The sequence below is a fragment of the Oryctolagus cuniculus genome, chromosome 8 (genome assembly GCF_964237555.1).
Source record: "Oryctolagus cuniculus chromosome 8, mOryCun1.1, whole genome shotgun sequence".
Classification (NCBI taxonomy): domain Eukaryota; kingdom Metazoa; phylum Chordata; class Mammalia; order Lagomorpha; family Leporidae; genus Oryctolagus; species Oryctolagus cuniculus.
In genome coordinates, this window is record NC_091439.1 from 19,108,459 (window position 1) to 19,131,184 (window position 22,726).

At 41.0% G+C, this 22,726-nt stretch overlaps 1 protein-coding gene across 14 annotated transcripts in view; it reads right to left on the reverse strand.

Annotated features, from left to right (window-relative positions):
- C8H4orf51 (chromosome 8 C4orf51 homolog) overlaps positions 1-22,726 on the reverse strand; it is a 75,474-nt gene that overhangs the window by 38,337 nt on the left and 14,411 nt on the right. For 8 of the 14 annotated variants that reach the window (XR_007909395.2, XR_007909396.2, XR_007909397.2 and 5 more), the window contains exons 1-2: positions 22,343-22,716; positions 6,117-6,193 (exon numbers count right to left, since the gene is read on the reverse strand). Coding sequence is in view for 9 of the 14 variants with exons in the window: in XM_051820041.2 (XP_051676001.2) it covers positions 6,117-6,193; positions 22,343-22,575 (310 nt within the window). In the remaining 5 variants the exon portion in view is untranslated. Of the gene's footprint in view, positions 1-6,116; positions 6,194-22,342; positions 22,717-22,726 lie in introns of those variants that run through there. The other 6 variants (XM_070047482.1, XM_051820042.2, XM_070047481.1 and 3 more) reach the window with 2 other exon arrangements.

Here is a 22,726-nt window from a genome sequence, read left to right on the forward strand (position 1 = left end):
GATGGCCTAAATGCTTGGGCCCCTGCACCCACATGGGAGACTGGGAGGAAGCACCTGGCTCCTGGCTTCGGATCAGCAGCTCCAGCTGTTGCGGCCACTGGGGAGTAAACCAATGGACGGAAGACCTTTCTCTCGGTCTCTCCCTCTCGCTGTCTGTAACTCTACCTCTCAAACAAATAAATAAAATCTTAAAAAAAGAATCCAAGAAGGGATGCACTGAAAAGGCCAACAAGAAATTTCACTTTACCCATGTCACTCCCTCTCCTAGGTAGCAAGAGAATGCCAAGAGAGACATCCTTGGCCCTTGATTTCTCACATGGGCCAAAGTGAGAGTGGACTGAGTGAGTATCTGGCTCCTCCAGCCTATGAGACACTGCCCAAGAGGACCATCTCCTTTCCATCCCACTCTCCTACTGTGGTCATCAGCACAGCCGAGTACTTGAGCAGCGAACAGAGGCAGGAACTTCCAGCAATCAGGGCCTAGGAACTCAACCAAGGGACCCCGGATCTTACAGCTTTAAGGACTTCATCGGGAAGCCTAAGCACGACTTGTATAGGATGCCTCACCTACACACCACCCTCAACTGACCCACAGGCACCCTGATGCTTCATGTGCCTCACTACCACCCCCAGTGGTTGGCTCCATGTGTGCACCCCAGAGACAGTCCATGTGAGCCCCTGTAGATGCCACACACAGACAGCCCAACGCCATGGGGTTAGAAGAAAGCACACAAAGGTGAGCATTTCAGGGCATCACCCCAGGGAAAGCAAACAAACTTTCTGGACTTGTAAGAGGACACACAATCTTAAAAATCCATCCGGAAGAAGGAGCAAGATGGGTGGAGTGGTGCACCCATAGAAAAGTTCTGAGAAAACCTTAGAATCCCTAGCAGAGCTGGTTCTTACAGGTGTTTCTCTGCTGAAGCCAGTGAATGAAGCCTAGAGGTGATCGCATCTTCAAATGTGAACACAGCAACTTGAGGCTTCATGGACAATGAAAAAGCCAAGACACAGTGCACCACCTGAAGAACACAACAACCTTCCAGTAACCAACTGCCCCCGAATGGATGGCTTTTAATAGCCTGAAAAAAATTTAAATAATCATTTTAAGCAAGCATAGCAAACTATAAGAGAGCATGAACAATAAGATCAAGAAAACAACCCATGAAGAAAATAAGGTGTTCAAGAAAGACATGGAAATAAAAAGTAATTGGGCTCCTGCTACCCATGTGGGAGACCTGGATTTTGTTCCTGGCTCCCGGCTTTGGCCCTGGCCCATTCATGACCACGTGTGAGTGATATCTCACTGCACTTTTTATTTGCATTTCCCTGGTGATTAGTGATGCTGAATGCCTTTTATATTTTGTTGGCTTTGATGCATTTATTCTACTTCTGGTATGTATGCAAGGTTTTGAAAGATGCCTGTACCCTCATGTTCATTGCAGCATTATTCACAATAGCCGAATATGGGAACAACATAATGACCTGATACAGAAAAATGTATTATACATATCAAATGAGATATTATTCAGTCTTTAAAAAAATCTTGGGACCAGCACTGTGGCAAGTGGATAAAGCTGCAGCGAGCAGTGCCAGCATCCCATATGGGCTTCAGTTCAAGTCCCAGCTGCTCCACTTCTGATCCAGCTCTCTGCTATAGCCTGGAAAAGCAGTAGAAGATGGCCCAAGTCCTTGGGCCCCTGCATCCATATGGAGGACCTGAAGAAGCTCCTGGCTCCTGGCTTCAGATTGGTGCAGCTACAGCTGTTGTGGCCATCTGGGGAGTGAACCAGTGGATGGAAGACCTCTCTCCCTCTCCCTCCCTCCCTCCCTCTCTCTCTCTCTCTGCCTCTGCCTTGCAATAACTCTATCTTTCAAATAAATAAATCTTTAAAAAAAATCTTAACACGTGTGGCATAAATAAGCCTGATAGACATTGTGTGAACTAAAATTAGCCAGGCACAGAAAGAGTAATACTGTATGATTTTACTTACATTAGGGGAATTTAAGCAGTTTGTGAAAAAAAAAATGGAATGAAAAAATTTTAAAAACATGAATTTGGGGGCCAGCACTGTGGCTCACTTGGTTAATCCTCCACCTGCGGTGCCAGCATCCCATATGGGCGCCGGGTTCTAGTCCCAATTGCTCCTCTTCCAGTCCAGCTCTCTGCTGAGGCCCAGGAAGGCAGTGGAGGATGGCCAGGTGCTTGGGCCCTGCACCCGCATGGGAGACTGGGAGGAAGCACCTGGCTCCTGGCTTCAGATCGGCACAGTGCACCAGCCGTGGCAGCCATTTGGGAGGTGAACCAACGGAAGACCTTTCTCTCTGTCTCTCTCTCTCACTATCTAACTCTGCCTGTCAAATTAAAAAACAAAAAACAAAACAAAACAAAACAAAAAAACCATGAATTTGTTTCTCAACATAGCCTGCATCAAGATCAAGTTCAAGATACTTTTGTAAGTGATGATACCAACCATTTAGTCCATCCCCAAATAATGAGTATCCTGGTAATTTAACCATGGCAATGCAGCACTTGTACATTACCAACTGAAGGAAAATGGGCACCCTTTGAAGATTTTTTTTAAGATAAAAGAAGCTGGAAAGATCAAAATCAGGACTGGAAGGTAGAGACTCTCACAAAGTTCCCCTCATTTTATGAGTGGAATGAACAAGCGCACTACTGTTCTGGAGAAGAACTCTTCAGTGAAGTTTTCTGCTAAAATTTTGCCAAACTTTCTCAAAACACTTCTTTTATACTTCTTTTATAAAGAAGTGTTTCTCAGAACACTTCTTTTATAAAGGATTTATAGATAAATCCTTTAGCCCCTAGAAAGTCAATAGGCAAAATGCCTTGAATATCCCCCCAAAACTGTTGCCCTTGACCTTTGCTCCTGACTGGTCCGTTTTTGCTTTGATTGGACCATTTCATACCTCTTGGTATCCACTGCTTTGATTTTGTGTTGTCTTCAGGATTGTATTGGGAAAGCCATGTTTCCTCTCCTACTCTAGTTTCTCAAACAAATCCTTCAGAATCTTCAACCTGCTTTTTGAAAATCTCCATTGAAATCTCTGCTCTTGTCTGCAGCTGATCTGGGTGCAGCTGATTTGGGTTTTATCACCCATCAAGCAGAAAATTTGCTCAACTTTAATTTTTCTGTCAGAATTAAGTAAGCCAAACCAATGCAGATATATACAGCACTGGATATTATTTCTGCTTTAATAAGCAGTCCTGTTCAATTAGGGCACAAGCAAGATGAATTTTTCCTCCCAAATTGATGTGGATAGTTTGCCACTGTGGGATTCATGTTCAACATCATCTCTCCCTTCTTAAAACAAGTTATTCCTTTGTAAACTGATGATTTCTTTGAAGCATTATGTTAATCAACTTTCATCAAGCATCAATGATTTCATCATTATTCCACATAAGTTCCATTATAAATTTGATTATTTATTTTCCCTTAATTTGTAGCAGAATTTTATGTTGCACTGATAGGGGCTCTTTTCAAATTGATATCTTATCCTTCTTCGTGCTTCAAACTGGATTATGTTCAGACATTTGTAACAATTTGGTATGAGCTTATTTTAATGCCAAAATTTTAGAATTCATACATAGTTTTCATAATATATATTCTCTATGAACTCTTTGAAGATCTCTCTTTTTTAAACTTTTATTTAATAAATATAAATTTCCAAAGTACAGTTTATGGATTACAATGGCTTTTCCCCCCCATAACTTCCCTCCCACCCACAACCCTACCATCTACCGCTCCCTCTCCCATTCCATTTGCATCAAGATTCATTTTCAATTATCTTTATATACAGAAAATCAATTTAGTATATATTAAGTAAAGATGTCAACACTTTGCACCCACACAGAAACATAAACTGTAAAATACTGTTTGAGTACTAGTTATAGTATTAATTCACATTGTACAACACATTAAGGACAGAGATCCTCCATGAGGAGTAAGTGCACAGTGACTCCTGCTGTTGACTTAACAATTGACACTCTTGTTTATGGCGTCAGTAATCACCCTAGGCTTTTGTCATGAGTTGCCAAGGCTATGGAAGCTTTTTGAGTTCCCCAACTTCGATCTTATTCCGACAGGGTCATAGTCAAAGTGGAAGTTCTCTCCTCCCTTCAGAGAAAGGTACCTCCTTCTTTGATGGCCCATTCTTTCTACTGGGATCTCACTCGCAGAGATCTTTCATTTAGGATTTTTTTTTTTTTTTTTTTTTTTTTTTTGCCAGAGTGTCTTGGCTTTCCATGCCTAAAATACTCTCATGGGCTCTTCAGCCAGATCCAAATGCCTTAAGGGCTGATTCTGAGGCCTAGGACATCTGCCATTCTATGAGTCTGCTGTGTATCCTGCTTCCCATGTTGGATCGTTCTCTCCCTTTTTTATTCTATCAGTTAGTATTAGCAGATGCTAGTCTTGTCTATGTGATCCCTTTGACTCTTAGACCTATCATTACGGTCAATTGTGAACTGAAATTAATCACCTGGACTAGTGAGATGGCATTGGTACATGCCACCTCGATGGGATTGAATAGGATTCCCCTGGCACTTTTTTTTTTTTTTTTTGACAGGCAGAGTTAGACAGGGGGGGAGAGAGAGAGAGAGACAGAGAAAGGTCTTCCTTTTTCCATTGGTTCACCCCCCAAGTGGCCGCTATGGCTGGTGCGTTGCAGCCAGCGCACTGGGCCAATCCGAAGCCAGGAGCCAGGTGCTTCCTCCTGGTCTCCCATGCGGGCGCAGGGCCCAAGCACTTGGGCCATGCTCCAGTGCCTTCCTGGGCCACAGCAGAGAGCTGGACTGGAAGAGGAGCAACCGGGACAGAATCTGGCGCCCCAACCAGGACTAGAACCTGGGGTGCCGGTGCCACAGGCGAAGGATTAGCCTAGTGATCCACAGCGCCGGCCCCCCGACCCCGGCACATTTCTAACTCTACCATTTGGGGGCAAGCCTGAAGATCTCTCTTATGTGAACTCTTAATAAAGTCAAACTTATGGGGTGGGTGTTGGGGCGCAGGTGAAGCTGCCATCTGCATCGCCAGCATCCCATGTGGGTGCTGGTTCGAGTCCCAGCTGCCCCACTTCTGATCCAGCTCCCTGGTAATGCACCTGGGAAAGCAGCAGAAGATGGTCTAAGTGCCTGGGCTCTTGCATCCATGTGGGAGTCCCAGACTCAGGCTCCTGGTTTCAGCCTGGCCAGCCTCAGCTGTTTTAGCCACTTGGGGAGTGAACCAGCAGATGGAAGATCCCCACCCCCTGCCATCTCTCCTCCACTTTCTGTAACTCTGCCTTTAAAATAAATAAATAAATCTTCTTTTAAGTCAAACTTATTGGGGCTGGCACTGTAGCGTAGTGGGTTAAAGCCCTGGCCTGTAGTGCTGGCATCCCATATGGGTGCTAGTTCGAGTCCCAGCAGCTCCACTTCCGATCTAGCTCTCTGCTATGGCCTGGGAAAGCAGTGGAAGATGGCCCAAGTCCTTGGGCCCCTATACCCATGTGGGAGACCAGGAAAAAGCTCCTGGCTCCTGGCTCCTGGCTTCAGATCAGCTCAGCTCTGGCCATTGCAGCAATTTGGGGAGTGAGTCAGTGAAGATCTCTCTCTCTCTGAACTCCATCTTTCAAATAAGTAAATCTTTAAAAAAAAAAAAAAAGATAGAGTCAAATTTATGCAGAGGGTAGAATGGTGGGGATCAGGGACACTGGAGTGAGGTAAATAGGAAATGTTGGTCAGGGTATGTAAGCTTCCAGTTATGAGATGAGTAAGTTCTAGAGACCTATTGTAGGACCTGGTAACTAGTGATAACTAGGGATAATGAAAATCTATTGTAGACCTGAAAGCAGACCTCAAGTGTTCTCACTTCTCACACACACACATACACACACACACCCCAGAAGGTAAGTATGAGATGACTGATGTGTTAACTAGCTTGATCATCCTAATCATTTTATATTGCATACTCATATCAAATATCATGTTGTACCCACTTAAATATATATAGGTTTTATTTGTCAGTCATACTGCAGTAATGCTGGGATGAAAAAGAACCTAAAAGCAACATACACAGAACCTGGGCAAAAGGGCAATGTCCAGAAAAGCTTACCTTTAACATTGGTAGCCTCCTGGGTGCCAGGGAGGCCGAGTGCAGGACTGCTGGTAGAACTTCTTGGTGATGACAAGCTAAAGAAAACAAGTAGAAGAAATTAGTTCATGGCTTTTAAATTCCATGCAACCTATGAAATTAAAGGAGGTTTTTTTTTTTTTTTTTTTTTTTTTTGCTTATCTTCTCATTTTGCTTCTTAAATTTTGCTTCTTCTCTTTCCCTCTTTCCACACTCTCAACCATATCCCCACCATCCCACTAAAACAACTCAAGTTGGATTTTTTCATTGTCTTCAGTAATTTGTTTGTTCTCTAATTTGCCATAAAAGGGTAACATTTCAACTTCTGTGCATGAAAAGCTCAAACATTAAGTTTATAATTATTTCAACAAGCTTTATGAGTGTTTCTCCAGGGAGTTGTTTTCAAAATAAGTGTTATGAATGAAATAAGAAAGATTACAGTAATTATGCTGGTTTCCAAATAAAACTTAATAGCAGTGGAGGAACTTGGGGACTCACAGATGTGGTGTCTATCCTTTGAAACACATTTCTATCTCAGTTTCCCTTTTGTGTGACTCCAGATATAACACTCCGAGAAAGCACAAGTTTGTTGGGAAGCACAGATTATTTTGTGTGGAATGGACAAAGGCATCAACGCCTTGAGAATGACAGATGGTGGCAATTGTTTTAGAGCCTGGAACTATGTATGTGAGATAGGGGCAGAGTAAAATTAATGTCAGCCTAGAGAGTCCTAAAATGCCTTCATTAAACATGCAGCCAGACCGCAAACCAGCCCTAACCGTCTCTGAGACAGGCTCTGGGAGGCAATCATACATCGTTGTTCTCCTAATCTATAATAACAATAGAATCATCTGAGAGTATTAATTTTTAAAATGCAGACTTCTGTGCCCAACCCCAATGATTATGTTTTAGTAGGTTTGGGCATATGGTTCTGATTCAGGTAGTCAGCAAGCCAGGTTCCTGACTAACATGGGAAACTCTTTGTTTTCTTTATATTTTTAAAATCAGCCTTTCTGTGTACATTTTGATCATCAGACACTGTGGTTGGGACTTGTGTGTGAATGGAATTACACAATACATATTTTGGTCTGGCTAAAAATGCTTAACAATGTGTGTGCAGATGTTACACGTGTAACCACAGCTTGGTTCATATTGATTGCTATATAGTATCCCAATTGTATGAACACACCAGTGTCTATCCACTTTGCTGCAGACAAATAGAATCATCCCCCTCCAATTCCAGGAGTTCCACATTTATGGCTTCAATCAACTACAGGCCAAGGAATAGTTAGAAAAAAAGGGCATCTGTACTGAACATGTACAGATACTTTTTCTTATCATTATTCCCTAAAAATACAATTATTCATATAAAATTCACAGTGTTAATTATTACAAGTAATTTAGAAACTATTTAAAATACAAAAAGGATATGCACAGGTTATATACAAATGCTATACCATTTTGTATAAGAAGTGGTCCTGGAACCAACCCCCTTGGACACCAAGACATGACTGCAGGATTTCATTTTCATCTTATTTTCAGTTTGTGGTTCAAGTCCCTGCTGCTCCACTTCCTATCCAGCTCCCTATTAATGTGCCTGGGGAAGCAGCAGAGGTGGCCCAAGTACTTGGGAGATCTGGAAGAAGCTCCTGGCTCTTGGCTTTGGATTGGCTCAGCTCCAGCCATTGCAGCTATTTGGGGAGTAAACCAGCAGATGGAACACCAGTCTCTCTTTCTTTTGTCTCTGCTTCTGCCTCTTAAATAAATAAATCTTAAAAAAAAAAAAGAAGTAGAATTTCTAAGTCTAAGTGTATCTGTAACATCAACCTCTTTTCCCTAAGGAATTATGTCAGTGTACATTCCCACCAGCTGTATAAGAGAAATCTCATTGTTCTACATCCTCACAAACTCTTTGTATTGATGACGTTTTTAACCTTTCTGGAGTGTTTGCAGAGCAAGCTTATGGTGTTTTTAATTTGTATTTTATTTATAGATATAAGCCCTTTGTCAACCTCTGAGTTGAAATATCTCTTTTATTGTGGCTTGCCTTTTCATACTTTTAATGGTGTATCTTGTTGAACAGAACACTTAATTTTAAGGTAGTCCAATTCATATAACTATTTCTTTGTGGTTAGTGCTTTTTGGATTCTATTTAAGAAATCTTTGCAAACTTCAAGATTATCAGGATGTTTCCTCTATTGTCATCTAATAGTATTATTGTTTTGACTGTCACAACTAGGTCTTCAATTTATTTGAATCAATCTACCTTGAGTTAAAAGTATAGCTTTTTTCTTCTTCTGCTCTTTCATAAATCAAGTATCCATAACTACATGGGGCTGTTTCTGGGCTCTTTGTTCTATTGGGCTATTTGTCTATCTTTGCCATACCACAAACCTGCCTTAATTACTGAGGCTTCATAGTAAGCTTGTAATCTGTAGAACAAGCCTACCTTCTTGTTCATTTTTTTTAAATGATTTATTCATTTATTTGAGACACAGAGCTACTGAGAGAGAGAGAAGAGAGAAGAGAGAGAGAGATGGAGAGGGGGAGGGGGGGAGGGGAGAGAGAGAGAGAGAGAGAGAGAAAGAGAGGATTTCCATCTGCTAGTTCACTCCCCAAATGGCTGCAATGGCTAGAACTGGGCCAGGAGTCAGGAGCCTCCTCCTGGTCTCCCACATGAGTGGCCCAAGCACTTGGGCCATCTTCCATTGCCTTCTCAGGCTACCAGCAGAGAGTTGGATCAGAAGAGGAACAGCCAGGACATGAACTGGTGCCTATATGGGATGCCAGCGCTGCAAGTGGAGGCTTAGCCCACTATGCCACAGTGTAGAACAACCTTCTTGTTCTTTTATAAGAGCGTCTTGTCTATATCATATTATTTCCATATATATGTTAGAATAATACTATCAACTTCCACAAAACACCTATGATAATAGTATTGAAGGAATAAATTGATTTGGAGGAAACTGGCATTTTTACAATATTCAGACTCCCAATTCATGAACATAGTTTATCTACTAGATTGTTTTTTTCTCATATCACTGTTTTATGGTTTTCTATGTGAAAAATATTTGATAACATTACTAGATATTTGAGTTATTAAATTTATTTATGTTTAAAGATTTATTTGTTTGAAAAGCAGAGTGACAGAGAGGGAGAGGCAGAGAGATCTGTCTTCTGCTTGTTCATTCCCCAGATACATGGAACATCTGGGACAAGGCCAGGCCAAAGCCAGGAGCCTGGAACTCCATGTCTCCCATATGAGTGGCAGGGATGCAAGCAATTTCGCCATCATTCATGGCATACCAGCCACACTGTAGGAAGCTGGATCAGAAGCAGAGTAGCTGTGACTTGAACTGGCACTCCAATAATGGATGCAGGCATCCCAAGTGTTGGCCCAGTTCACCATGCCACAAGGCCCTCCCTGACTTGACCTATTTTAGCTACATTGTCTGTAGTACCTTTAAAATTTAATTTTTAAATTGCTTTTGGCAAGCACTAACTTTCTTTTTGTGTCCTGTTTCGACTTAAACATTTATGAAAGCTTTGTATCATGCTATACTTTCCTACATTTAAAAAAATGTTTCCTTTATTATTAAAAATGTCTTCCTTGATTCTACCTGTGTTACTTTTCTATTGCTGCTATAACCAGCTAATGCACCAAATTTGTCCTGAAGCTTTTAGAAAGCCCTGAAACAGTGTCATTTCATGTGAGAAGCAGAACCCAACTTGCTGTTGCTCTTTCACTTAGGGATTTGCCTCCATAAATAAAAATTCAGAAAGGAAAACCACTACTCTTCAATTTTGGACTATACTGTATGGCCCAGGTATAGTCATCATAGCTTTTCAGATTTTTTTTTCATGGTATGTATCCCTCCTAAATGACAATGAAGCCAATCAGAGGAGTCCAAGGTTAAGATGGGGAATATGCTCATAACATCCAGTATCTCTTAAGAGAGTAACTACTCAGAAGTCCCTGAAGTGACATCAAGTATAGTATCAGGTGGCCATGTGGCTACAACTTTCTACCCTCTTCCAAAGCAGTACTTCCCATTGTTTTCTGATTCTAACAATTATGTGGAGCACTTGTTAGACATACAGATTCACCAGTGCCTCCTAGTCATAATTTCCACTGTGATTGGCTTGAGAACCTTTGTTTTAATAAGAACTGACAATTTACAACATCGAGCAAATGCAGGAAACATTAACTCTCAAGGACAATGAAGGTGAGGAGAGTTTTTGAGTTATAATGCGCCAACCCCACTAATCTTACCAAGGTTATTCAGTTTTCTTTGAATATTCACGTCTTATATTGTTGCATGCCTTTGGTTAATTTCTAGACATTTGAAAAACTGATTTTGATAATTTTTAAGGGGTGAGTATGTGAGATATAACAGGGACAGATACACAGAGTTCCTGTCTGTGCATTCTAATATCCTTCCTCTTCACAAGTTCTTTTTATTGGAGTAAAATGTATATTACCCAAAACTATCATAAGCAGGCAATTTGGTCACATTAACTATATTCACAATATTACACAACCATCACTACTATACCCAGAACATTCCATCATCCAAAAGAGAAACTCTGTATCCACTGATACACCCACCTTTCCAACAGCACTCTCTGTGTCCCACAACACCAAAACTTGGCTACAGTCATCACAAACCCTAATGTGACTGACACCCAGCTCTTTGGGGGATTAAAGACATAGCTATTTGGAAGCTCACATCCACTCTCAAAGTCATACTACTATCTCTAAAAATTGCTACAGACTAGACAACTGTGGCACTCGTAGGCACTGTAGACACCAATTACCACTGATGAAATCACTGAAGCTACATTTCTGGGATCACCAAGAACAAAAGCCAGATCAACAATCCAAGTGACACTCCACACATTCCATCTAAACAAAAAAGTCTTTTTCAACAAAACCTATTACACAAAAAAAGGACCATTATGCTAGATGTACATGTAGGGAAACATGAAGAAGCAAAAGAACACAACAGTTCTCCAGAAATAGATCCTGATCAGAAGGAAATCTGTGAAATGCCTGACAGAAGAAGTCAAAATAATTACCCTAAGGAAATGAAATGAGAAGCAAGAGAATACAGATAGACAGTGTAAAGAAATGAGGAAAACAATAAATGACATGTATGAGAAATTCAATAAAGATAAATTATTAAAAAGAACTAAATAGAAATTTTAGAGCTGAAAACTTAAATCAATGAAATTTAAAAAATACAGCTCAGAGCCTCAACAGAAAATTGACCATGCGAAAGAAAAAATTTCTCATCTGCAAGACAAGACTTTGGAAATAACTCAGACAAAAATAAGGAGAAAAGAATTAAAAGCAATGAAGAAAGACAGTGGGACATATGGGATACCATTAAAACAAACAAATATTTGTGTATAGGGATACCTGAAGAACAGAAGGGGAAAGGCGTTGAGAGCCCACTGGATGAAATAATAGCTCAAAACTTTCCAAGCTTTGAAAAAGATACGGATATCCAGATAAACAAAGCTCAAATAATGCCAACCAGACTCATACAAAAAAGACCTTCTCCAAGGCACAGTCACACTGTCAAAAGTTAAGGACAGGAGGCTGGCGCCGTGGCTCAATAGGCTAATCCTCCACCTTGCGGCGCCAGCACACCAGGTTCTAGTCCTGGTTGGGGCGCCGGATTCTGTCCCGGTTGCCCTCTTCCAGGCCAGCTCTCTGCTGTGGCCATGGAGTGCAGTGGAGGATGGCCCAAGTGCTTGGGCCCTGCACCCCATGGGAGACCAGGATAAGCACCTGGCTCCTGGCTTTGGATCAGCGCGGTGCGCCGGCCGCAGCACGCCGGCCCTGGCGGCCATTGGAGGGTGAACCAACGGCAAAGGAAGACCTTTCTCTCTGTCTCTCTCTCTCACTGTCCACTCTGCCTGTCAAAAAAGAAAAAAAAAAGAAAGAAAAAAAAAGTTAAGGACAGGAGAAAATCCTAAAGAAATTATGAGAAAAATGTCAAGCTACATGAGAAGGAAAACCAATTGCAGACTTCTTATCAGAAATCGTACAGGCCAGAAAAGAGTAGGATAAAATAGTCAAGGTCTTGAAAGGAAAAAACTTCTAACCAAAATTGCTATATCCAGTGAAACTATCATTTAGGAATGAAGAAGACATTAAGTATTTCCCAGACAAGCAAAAACCGACAGTATTCATCACCACCAGGCCAGCCTTCCAAAAAATCCTGAAAGGAGTCCTAAATTAACATTAAGTGTCAAGAAAACACATGCACTATTAAATTCATCAATAGAGCAGACAAAACCATCAAAATAAAAGGATTTAGTTCTTATCTATCAATATTAACTTTGAAGGTTAATGGATTAAATTCTCCAGTCACAAGATATAGGTTGGCTGAACAGATAAAAAAACAAGATCCACTGTATGCTATCTACAAGAAATTCACTTCACAGGTAAAGATGGATATTTTAAATGGAAAGGGCTGGATAGGGAAGGGTTAGAAAAAACTATGCAATGCAAATGGAAACCAAAAATGAACAGAGCAGCTATATTCATATCAGATAAAACAGACTTTAAATCATAAACTATGAAAAGAGACAAAGGAGGATATTATATATTGAAAAAATGATCAATTCAGCAAGAAGATATAGCTATCATATATGTGTATGCACCCAACACAAGACCACCCAGCTAGATATAGTAAATATCATTAGAGCTAAAGGGAGAGATAGACTTCAGCACAATAATAGTGGGGGACTTGAACATTCCATTGTCATCAATGGAGACATCATCCAGACAGAAAACCCACAAAGACATATCTGAATTGAAGTGGACCTAACAAACATTTACAGACCATTTCACGCAACAGCTACAGAATACACGTCTTTTTAATCACTACATGGAACATTTTGAAGGATAGACCATATAATAGGCCACAAGTCAAGTCTAAGTAAATTTTTAAAGACTGAATTAATTCCTTCTATCTTCTCAGATCACAAAGGCATAAAACTAGAAATCAACAATAGAAAGAATAATAGAAAATTAATAAATGCATGAAAATTAAACAATATGCTACTTAATGATTAATAGATCACTGAGGAAATCAAAAAGAATTATTTTAAAAAATTGAAACAAATGAAAACACAATGTATCCAAACCTGTGATATACAGCAAAAGCAGTAGTAAGAGGGAAGTTTCTAGTGTTGCTTACATTAAAGAAATAGAAAGACATAAAATAAATGATCTAATTATGCAGCTCAAGGACTTAGAAAAAGAATAAACTAAACCCTAAGTTAGCAAGAGGCAGAATATGCTAAGAATCAAAACAGAATAAATTAAATTGAAACTAAAAAAATTTTAAAAATTAACAAAATGAAAAGCTGTTTTTTGAGATGATAAACAAAACAGACGAATCTTTAGACAAACAAAGGAGAAAAAAAAAAAACCTCAAATGAAATTAGAAAGAAAAAGGAGCATTAAAACTGATACCACAGAAATACAAAGGATCATAAGAACTACTATGCTAACAAATAGGGAAACCCTGAAGAAATGGATGAATTCCTGGCTACAAATAACCTGTCAAAATTGAATAAAGAAGACATAGAAAATCTAAACAGACCCACAATAAGTAACAAGATTGAAGCAGTAACTGAAAGTTTCCCATCAAAGAAAAATCCAGAACCTGATGGCTTTATTATTGAATTCTAAAAAATATTTAAAGATGAACTAACTCCAAAACTTTTCAAGCTATTCCAAAATATTGAATAGGACATAACTCTGCCAAACTCGCTTTATGGAGTCAGCAACACTATGATACCAAAACCAAAGACACAACACAAAAAGAAAACTACAGACCAATATTCTTGATGAACATAGATGCAAAAATTCTCTAAACATAGCAAGCTGAATCCAATACTTCATCAAAAAGATCATACATCACAATCAAGTGGAATTTATCTCAGAGATGCAGGAGTGGTTCACATTCAAAAATCAATAAACATCATAAATCACATCAGCAGAAACAAAATCCATATGAGAATTTCAATATATGCAGAGAAAGCATTGGATAAGAATCAACATCCCTTCACAAAATGGGAACAGGAATAACATGCCTCAAAATTATAAAGGCTATATATAAAAAAATCAACAGCTGGGGCCGGCGCTGTGGCACAGTGGGTTAATGCCCTGGCCTAAGGTGCCAGCATCCCATATGGGTGCTGGTTCTGGTCCTGGCTGCTCCTCTTCCAACCCAGCTCTCTGCTGTGGCCTGGGAAGGCAGTGGAGGATGGCCCAAGTGCTTGGGCCCTGCACCCGCATGGGAGACCAGGAGGAAGCACCTGGCTCCTGGCTTCGGATCAGCGCAGCACACTGGCTCTAGTGGCCATTTGTGGGGTGAACCAACAGAAGGAAGACCTTTCTCTCTCTCTCTCTCACTGACTAAATCTGCCTGTCAAAAAACAAACAAACAAACAAACAAACAAACAAAAAACAGCATGGTAATGGCATAAAAGCTGACACAGATCAGCGGAACAGAATGTAGAGTTTAGAAATTAACACATGTACATACAGCCAACTGGCTTTTGACAAGGGCATCAAGAAGAAAAGTTGGAGAAAAAATAGCCTTTTGAATAAATGGTGCTGGCAAAACTGTCTATGTATAGAAGAATGAAATTAGATCCTTACTGTCACCATATACAAAAGTCAACTCGAGATGGAGCAAATCCCTAAATGCAAGACCTGAAACTACGAAGCTGCTAGAAGAAAACACAGCAGTATAGTGATGACTTCTTGGTTAGGACCCCAGAAGCACAAGCAACAACAACAACAAAAAACTAGAGGAATAGGAATATGTCAAACTCAGAATTTTTGGCACAGCAAAGGAAACAGCCAATAGAATGAAGAGACATCTGACAGAATGGGAGAACACATTTGAAAGCCACTTATCTGACAAAGGATTTATAGCCAGAATATATCATCTACTGAAAAAACTCAACAATAACAAAAAAACCAATTCAGTTAAGAAATGGGCAAAGGACAGAATACAGTTGTCAAAAGAAGAAATACAAATGAACAACAGGTACAAGAAAAAATGCTCAATGTCACTAGTCATCAGAGAAATGCAAACCAAACCCACAATAAGATGTCACCTCACCCTAGTCAGAATGGCTATTGTCAAACACAGGGTAACAAATGCCAGCAAGGATGTGGAGAAGGGGAACTCTAATACACTGTTGGTGGTGATGTGAACTAATGCAGCCACTGTGGGAAACAGTATGGAGATTTCTTTAAAAACTAGAAATAGAACTGCCATAGAATCCAGCAATCCCACTACTGGGCATTTACCCCAAAGACATGAACTCATTGTAACAAAGACATCCCTGGTCCACCATGATTAAAGCAGCACTGTTCACAATAGCCAAAATATAGAATCTATCGAGGTATCCACCATAGATGAAAGGATAAAGAAAATGATACACAAACAATGAAATACTATTCAGCTATAACAACAACAATGAAATCTTATCATTCGTAGCAAAATGGATGGAACTGGAAGGCATCGTGCTGAGTGAGATAAGTCAGACACAGAAAAATACTGCATATTCTCCCTTATATTTTGGAGCTAAAATAAACAACGGCAAAGAAAAACTGAATCGGAACATAGAATGTTGATTACTGGAGGACGGAGGGCTAAGAGGAGTTGGATTGAAAAAAAAAAATAGGGGAAGCTGGGTGTGGTTCATCAGTTGTAAAAAATACACTGATATAAAATGTTAATAGGGAAATGAGGTGAGGGGCATAAGGGAATTTGTATTACTACCAGAAAATTTTTGTACATTTAAAATGGATAAGAAAAAGAATACTTTCTAAACATTTGGATAATGTATTGTTTAATTTTTATCATTGGTTTCTAGCTTGATAATATTTGTCAGATAACATATATGAAGCAACTACATAATTTTCTGGAATTCTTCATGGAGTTTTGTCCTCTTATATTAATGTATGAACTTTTTTCATGCCAGTATGAACTCCTGAATATTTTACATGTTGGATTATAGTACAATGCCATGAGTTTTGTTTTGCTGAAATTTCTGTTGTGGCAACTGGGAACTCATTAAAGTGGATCTATCTTTGTGTTGCTTTGCTTTGTTTTAGCAATTTTTAGGTTTTTAAAAAGATTTATTTATTTATTTGAAAGGCAGAGTTAGAGAGAGAGGCAGAGACAGAGATAGCAAAAGGTCTTCCATCTGCTGGTTCACTCTTCAAATGGCTACAACGGCCAGGCCTCAGCCAGGCCAAAGCCTAGAGCCAGGAACTTCTGGGTCTCCCATATGGGTGCAAGAGCCCAAGGAATTGGGCCATCCTCTGCTACTTTTCCAGATGCATTAACAGAGAGCTGAATCAGAAATAGAGCAGCCAGGACTCAGACTGGTGCCCATATGGAATCCTGGTGCCACAGATGGTGGCTTTATCCATTACACCACAGTGCTGGTCTGTTTTAGCAATTTTTTATTTCTTGGTACTGTAAAATATTCCAGGTTCTTCTGGTATATTTCCTGCCCCAGTCTTAGGATTGGCCATAACTCCAAGGAACCCATGGGAAACAACTTTCTCAGCCACTGTGCAGTGCCTAAGAACAATTCCCTAACCCCTTTAAGTCTTGCAAAATCAACTCATTTCCTAAGTTCCTCAGATCAGCACTTATTTCTGCACCCCTTCAGTGAGGTTTCATATTTGTAGTATATTTAGATTTCCTTGTCTTACAATTCTATCCTGGGATCTCCACGATTCCTAAATAATTATTTTAAAATTGCATATATTAAGGTGTCTTCTTTGTGCTGTAAAGTAGTGTGGGTTTTATTTTTTAAAGATTTATTTATTTATTTGAAAGGCAGAGTTACAGAGACAGATGGAGAGAAAGAGACCTTCCATCTGCTGGTTCACTCCCCAAGTGGCCAGAACGGCCACGGCTGGGCCAGGCTGAAACCAGGAGCCCAGAACGCCATCAAGTTCTCACACATGGGTGGCAGGGGCTCAAGTACTTGGAGCATCTTCTGCTGCCCTCCCAGGTGCAGTCAGAGGGAGCTGGATCAGAAGTGGAACAGCCAAGACTCAAACTGAATTTCATATGGGATGCTGGCATTTCAGGCAGTGGCTTAACTCACTTTGCCACAACATGGGCTCCTAATATGGCTTTTGACAACTACTTAATGTCCTATATTCACATATATAATGTCTAATTTTATTACAGTATAATACAAAATAATCTCTTGTCCTAAAGCAATCACTGTGCTTCTCCTGCTCAATTCTCCCTTATACCTTGGAAACCACTGATCTATTTCCTTGCTTAGTTTTGCTTTTCTGGAATGTCCTATAAGTGGAATCATGGAGTTTCTTTCACTTCGGAATAAAGACCTAACCCTTATCCGTGTCTTCTCATGGCTTGAGATCTCTTTCCTTTTTATCACTGAATTAATATTCCATTGTGTGGTTTACCACGGTTTATTTATTCATTTCCCTGTTGAGAAACACATCTTGGTTTCCTCCAATTTATGGCAATCATGAACAAAGCTGAGAAAAATATTCAAATGTAGGTTTTTATGTGGATATGAATTTTCCAGACAGTCAGGTAAATACCTAGGAGCATGATTTCTGGAGCATAAGGTCAGACTGTGTTGAGTTTTGCGGGACATTACCACCTTTTGTTTTCTTTTTTTTAAGTTGTTTTTTTTTTTTTTGACAGGTAGAGTTGTAGACAGTGAGAGAGACAGACAGAGAGAAAGGTCTTCCTTCCGTTCGTTCACTCCCCAAATGGCCGCCACAGCCAGCGCTGCCAGGAGCCAGGTGCTTCCTCCTAGTCTTCCACTCGGATGCAGGAGCCCAAGCACTTGGACCATCCTACACTGCACTCCCGGGCCACAGCAGAGAGCTGGACTGGAAGAGGAGCAACCTGGACTAGAACCCGGTGCCCATATGGGATAATGGCACCGCAGGCGGAAGATTAGTCAAGTGAGCCAGGGCGCTGGCGCTGGCGCTGGCCCCCAACCCTTCGTTTTCACAAAGCCCTTTTTCTTGCCTTCACAGGCAAGTGGTTTATGTTTTCCTGGTTATTGTTCCCTCGCCAGGCTATAAGCTCCCTGAAAACAGCAATCATACAGGTTTTGATTCCTGATGTGGCGCCTGCATTTTGGCTAAGACCTCATACGTAGTAAAACTTAACAAATATTTAGTGAATAAATGAATAAATAAAACATCAAGCTTTAAAAATTCATACTTGAATCATATGCTCACCTTAAGACTTCCAGAATGCAAGTCTTCCATTATCTTAACCTTGGCAGAAAACTTAGATTGATACTGATATTTCATAATTTTTTTTTTTAAAGATTTACTTATTTGAAATGTAGAGCTACACAGAGGCAGAGAGAGAGAGAGAGGGAGAGAGAGAGAGAGAGAGGGAGAGAGAGTGTCTTCTATCCACTGGCTCAATCCCAATGGCCACAATGGCTGGAGCTGGGACAATCCAAAGCCAGGCTCCTGGAGCTTCCTCCAGGTCCCCCACATAGGTGCAGGGGCCTACAGACCTGTGTCACCTTCTATGGCTTTCCCAGGCCATAGCAGAGAGCTGGATCGGAAGTGGAGTAGCCAGGACTCCAATCAGCACCCATATGGGATGCTGACACTGCAGGCAGGGGCTTCACCCACTACGCCACAGCACCAGCCCCTTATAACTGTTTAAACTTTGATCCATACAAGTCTCCAATCTCTTAAGGAGCGTTCTTTTTGCACATTGAGTTTTATATATTTGCTACTAAAACTGACTCATAACCAAGTGATCGAGACTTCTATCAATTTCTTCTATCTCAAACAATATGGGTTTCACTCAATGTGGTAAAAAAAAAAGGTGAATAAGAAGTATTATTTTCTATTCTTTAACAATTTCATGGCTTAGCACATTTTAAATACCACTCATTTAGTGTTTTATTCCAATAATGTGTCTCAGATTATTCTGATTTCTCAGCAATTTAAAAATGGTTCTCCATGGTCTTAGAAGTTCTAATCAAACAGCCTTTGCTCAGAACTTAAAAAGACATTTTTTCTGGGGCTAAAATTAACCCAGAAAAAAAGACTGAAAACAAGAGCAAACATAGAACAGAATCAGTATTTTCGAACTGAGCTCAGTTTGCCTTTTATCATCATTTATAACCCTTGCTTCTTAGTGAGGAACAGAGGAGCTGAGGGGGTTCCAGCACTCTCTGTAGGTGGCCCTGTATCCCTGACTCCATCCCCCTCCTTACTAAGTCAGCACGCCCAGTGTCAGGCCTCCCCCACTGTGCAGAAGGCACCATAATGAACGTACGTACACTGAGCTCCACGTGGAGATGCCATCAAAATGTTCCCAGAAAACACCACGTGCACTAAACCCCATCCAAACTCCACCCTGTTTGCATATTTGATCAGGGGCCACCCACCCAATAAAGGGGACAGCTAAACTGAGGTCCCTCTGTTCACCTCTGAATGTGACTCTACCGCTTTAAATAAATCCTGCTCCTATTCTTGCACTTTATCTATGTCTCTACTTTGAATTCTTTTTTAAAGAGAATTTAAAATATGCATGTTTATCTGTAATTGACACATACAATTACATTTCTGGGGTACAGTGTGACATTTCAGTGCATGTATACAATGTGTAATGATCAGATTAATTAGTATATCCATCACCTTAAACATTTATCGTTTGTTGAGAACATTCAGAATCCTATTAGCTATTTTGAGACACACAATTAACTGTCTTCAATCAGTGACCTCACAGTGCTGCAGAACACTAGAAATTACTCCACCCCTGCAATGCAAGCCTGTGCCCATCAACCATCTTCCCTCCATTCCCCCCTCCCTCCTCCCACTTCCAGCCTCTGGTAATCACTATTCTACTCCCTACTTCCATGAGACCAAGTTTCCAAGCTTTCACACCTAAGAGGGAACATGCAGTCATTTTCTTTCTGTGCCTGCCTTGTTTTACTTAATTCAACGTCTTCCAGGCCCATCTGTGTTGCTGCAAACAACAGGACTGTATTCTTTTTTATGGCTGAGTATTATTCCATCGTGCGTATGTAACCACACGCTCTTTACCTATTGATCTACCAAAGGAGCACGTATGTTGACTCCATGCTCTGGCTGTTGAGAAGAGTGCTGCAATAAATACAGGAGTACAGGTCTCTCTCTGACATGCTGCTTCCTCTTCCTTCAGATATTTGCCCATAGTGGGATTGCTAGATCGTATGGCAGTTCTGTTTCTAGTTTTTTGAGCAAACTCCGTCTGGTTTTCCAAAAGGACTACAGTAATTTACATTCCCATCAACAGTGTGTGAAAGTTCCCCTTCCCCTGAGTCCTCCCCATTTGTTTCTTTTTTTTTTCTTTTTTTTTTCTTTTTTTTTTTTTTTTTTTTTGACAGGCAGAGTTACAGAGAGAGAGAGACAGAGAGAAAGGTCTTCCTTTTCCATTGGTTCAGCCCCCAAATGGCCGCTATGGCCGGCGCGCTGCACCAATCCGAAGCCAGGAGCCAGGTGCTTCCTCCTGGTCTCCTATGCAGGTGTAGGGCCCAAGCACTTGGGCCATCCTCCACTGCCCTCCTGGGCCACAGCAGAGAGCTGGACTGGAAGAGGAGCAACCTGGATAATCTGGAGCCCCAACCGGGACTAGAACCTGGGGTGCTGGCACTGCAGGTGGAGGATTAGCCTAGTGAGCTGCGGCGCTGGCCACCATTTGTTTTTTTCTACTTTGAATTCTTAAGCGGAGGCAGAACCTGAAATAAACACAGCTGGGGAACCTATACCCCATAGCAACAGGGCACCCTGGTTGAAATAATTCATGTAATTGAATTATTTAAAAAAACTGTGAATAGGAAACAAATTCTAAATTCTGTACATTTTACCAGAGGTAATATTTCCGCATTTTTTAGGGTTATTAAGTATCTTTCTTGTTCTACTCTGGTGAATAGGTCTGTTTGGATTCCAGCTTTCAAACACTGTCTTTATTCAAACAGGCCCCCAGTAGGGCTGGAAGACCCCCTATCTAGTCCAGAGTTGCCTTGAATATCACAGAATTAGCAAAGGGACTGCCAAAGCTAATTGAAGCGTCAACGTACTTGAAAGCTATTAAAAATGCAGAGGCTATAGTTTGCGAGAATAAACCAGACAAGGTGCCCGACTGGAGAGTACTTCTGAGATACATCAGCTTTAATTAAGCACTTTGCCGATCTGGAAAGAATGGCAAGGCAATACCGTATTTATTGGAGTAGTACATGCGTTAGTCCTCACATCTGAAGTTAGAGCCAGTAATCCAACTGATTTTCAAATAGGTTTCTAGAATTCAAATTAATTATTAATTTATATGGAGGACAGGTTTCAACACATCCACATATTTCTTCATATTCCCACTTACAATTCTGTCTCAGACCCAAGGAGCCACTTGCGCTGTCCTGATGGTGTGTGGGGTTAATGCTTCCTGGCCACTGTGTACACTTTCCTCCCCACATCGCACTCTACTAGTCCCCACTTCACCTGCTTCCCAAGCCAGCCCAGAGGAAACCTGTTCTGAGATCCCCCCAGAATGACAGTATTCCGCCTCTGCCAGACACTGGTACCATCTCCCTCCTTGATTTCTACAGTCACAGTGACTGCATCACCCTGAAATTATTATTATTTTTTTTTTACTGTGAACTCAGGAGAGGGTCTGGCTTCCAGTAAGCACTCAGTAAATATCTGTTGGGCCCTCAACACTTGCAAGCACCGCCAATCACAGGTGGGGAAGAGTTTCACTGATTTTCTCCCTGCTCAAAGGGAGCTTTTTGTCAGCTCCTGAAAGTGAGAAAACTGTACAAGAACCCAAATGCAATTCTCAAGAACCCCTCTTTGCTGGGAAGACCTTTGTACTGAAGAGAAAGTACAAGCTATCCGCCATTTAGTCAAACAGTCATGTCTACAGCCTTGCCGAGGAGGGGAGTTACATGTATGAGTAGCAGTCCCAAGTAGAGAAGAGAATCATAATTTCAGCTGCTGACATTAAAATCTTCTTCCCACGGACATTTATACATGAAAATAGTGCGAAGATCTATGGTTTCTCTCAAGGTCGACAATACCCTCGTCCTTCTAACTGCACTCTTTCCGTTTGTAGTGACATATCCAGGTGCAAAACACAAAGAAATCTTACTGTTTGCACTCAGGCCCATTCTGTAGTGCTCTGAAAGAAAACCGGCTGCACGTGGACTTTTCCAGATGTTTCTCCCGGTAGCTGCCTGTGTACGTTGTCACAGAGGAGTCTGACCATCGAGTCTCATCCTGCCAAGATGCCCCGGCCCCGTGTCGGATCATATTGAACTCCTGAGAGGAAAGAGGGCTAAAGGGCAGAAGAATTTGTGGAGTCAAGTAGAAGAAATGTGACATGGCTATGGATAGCCTGCTCTGACTGACAACTTTTCAAGGCCTCTGCATAATGAGGAATTAATTTCCTGCTAGCAGCAGGAAGTAATTGACTGGGCTCACCCAACTTCCTAACTCCCACAGTTCAGAGTGCAGAAGCTTAACTGTCTTAGAT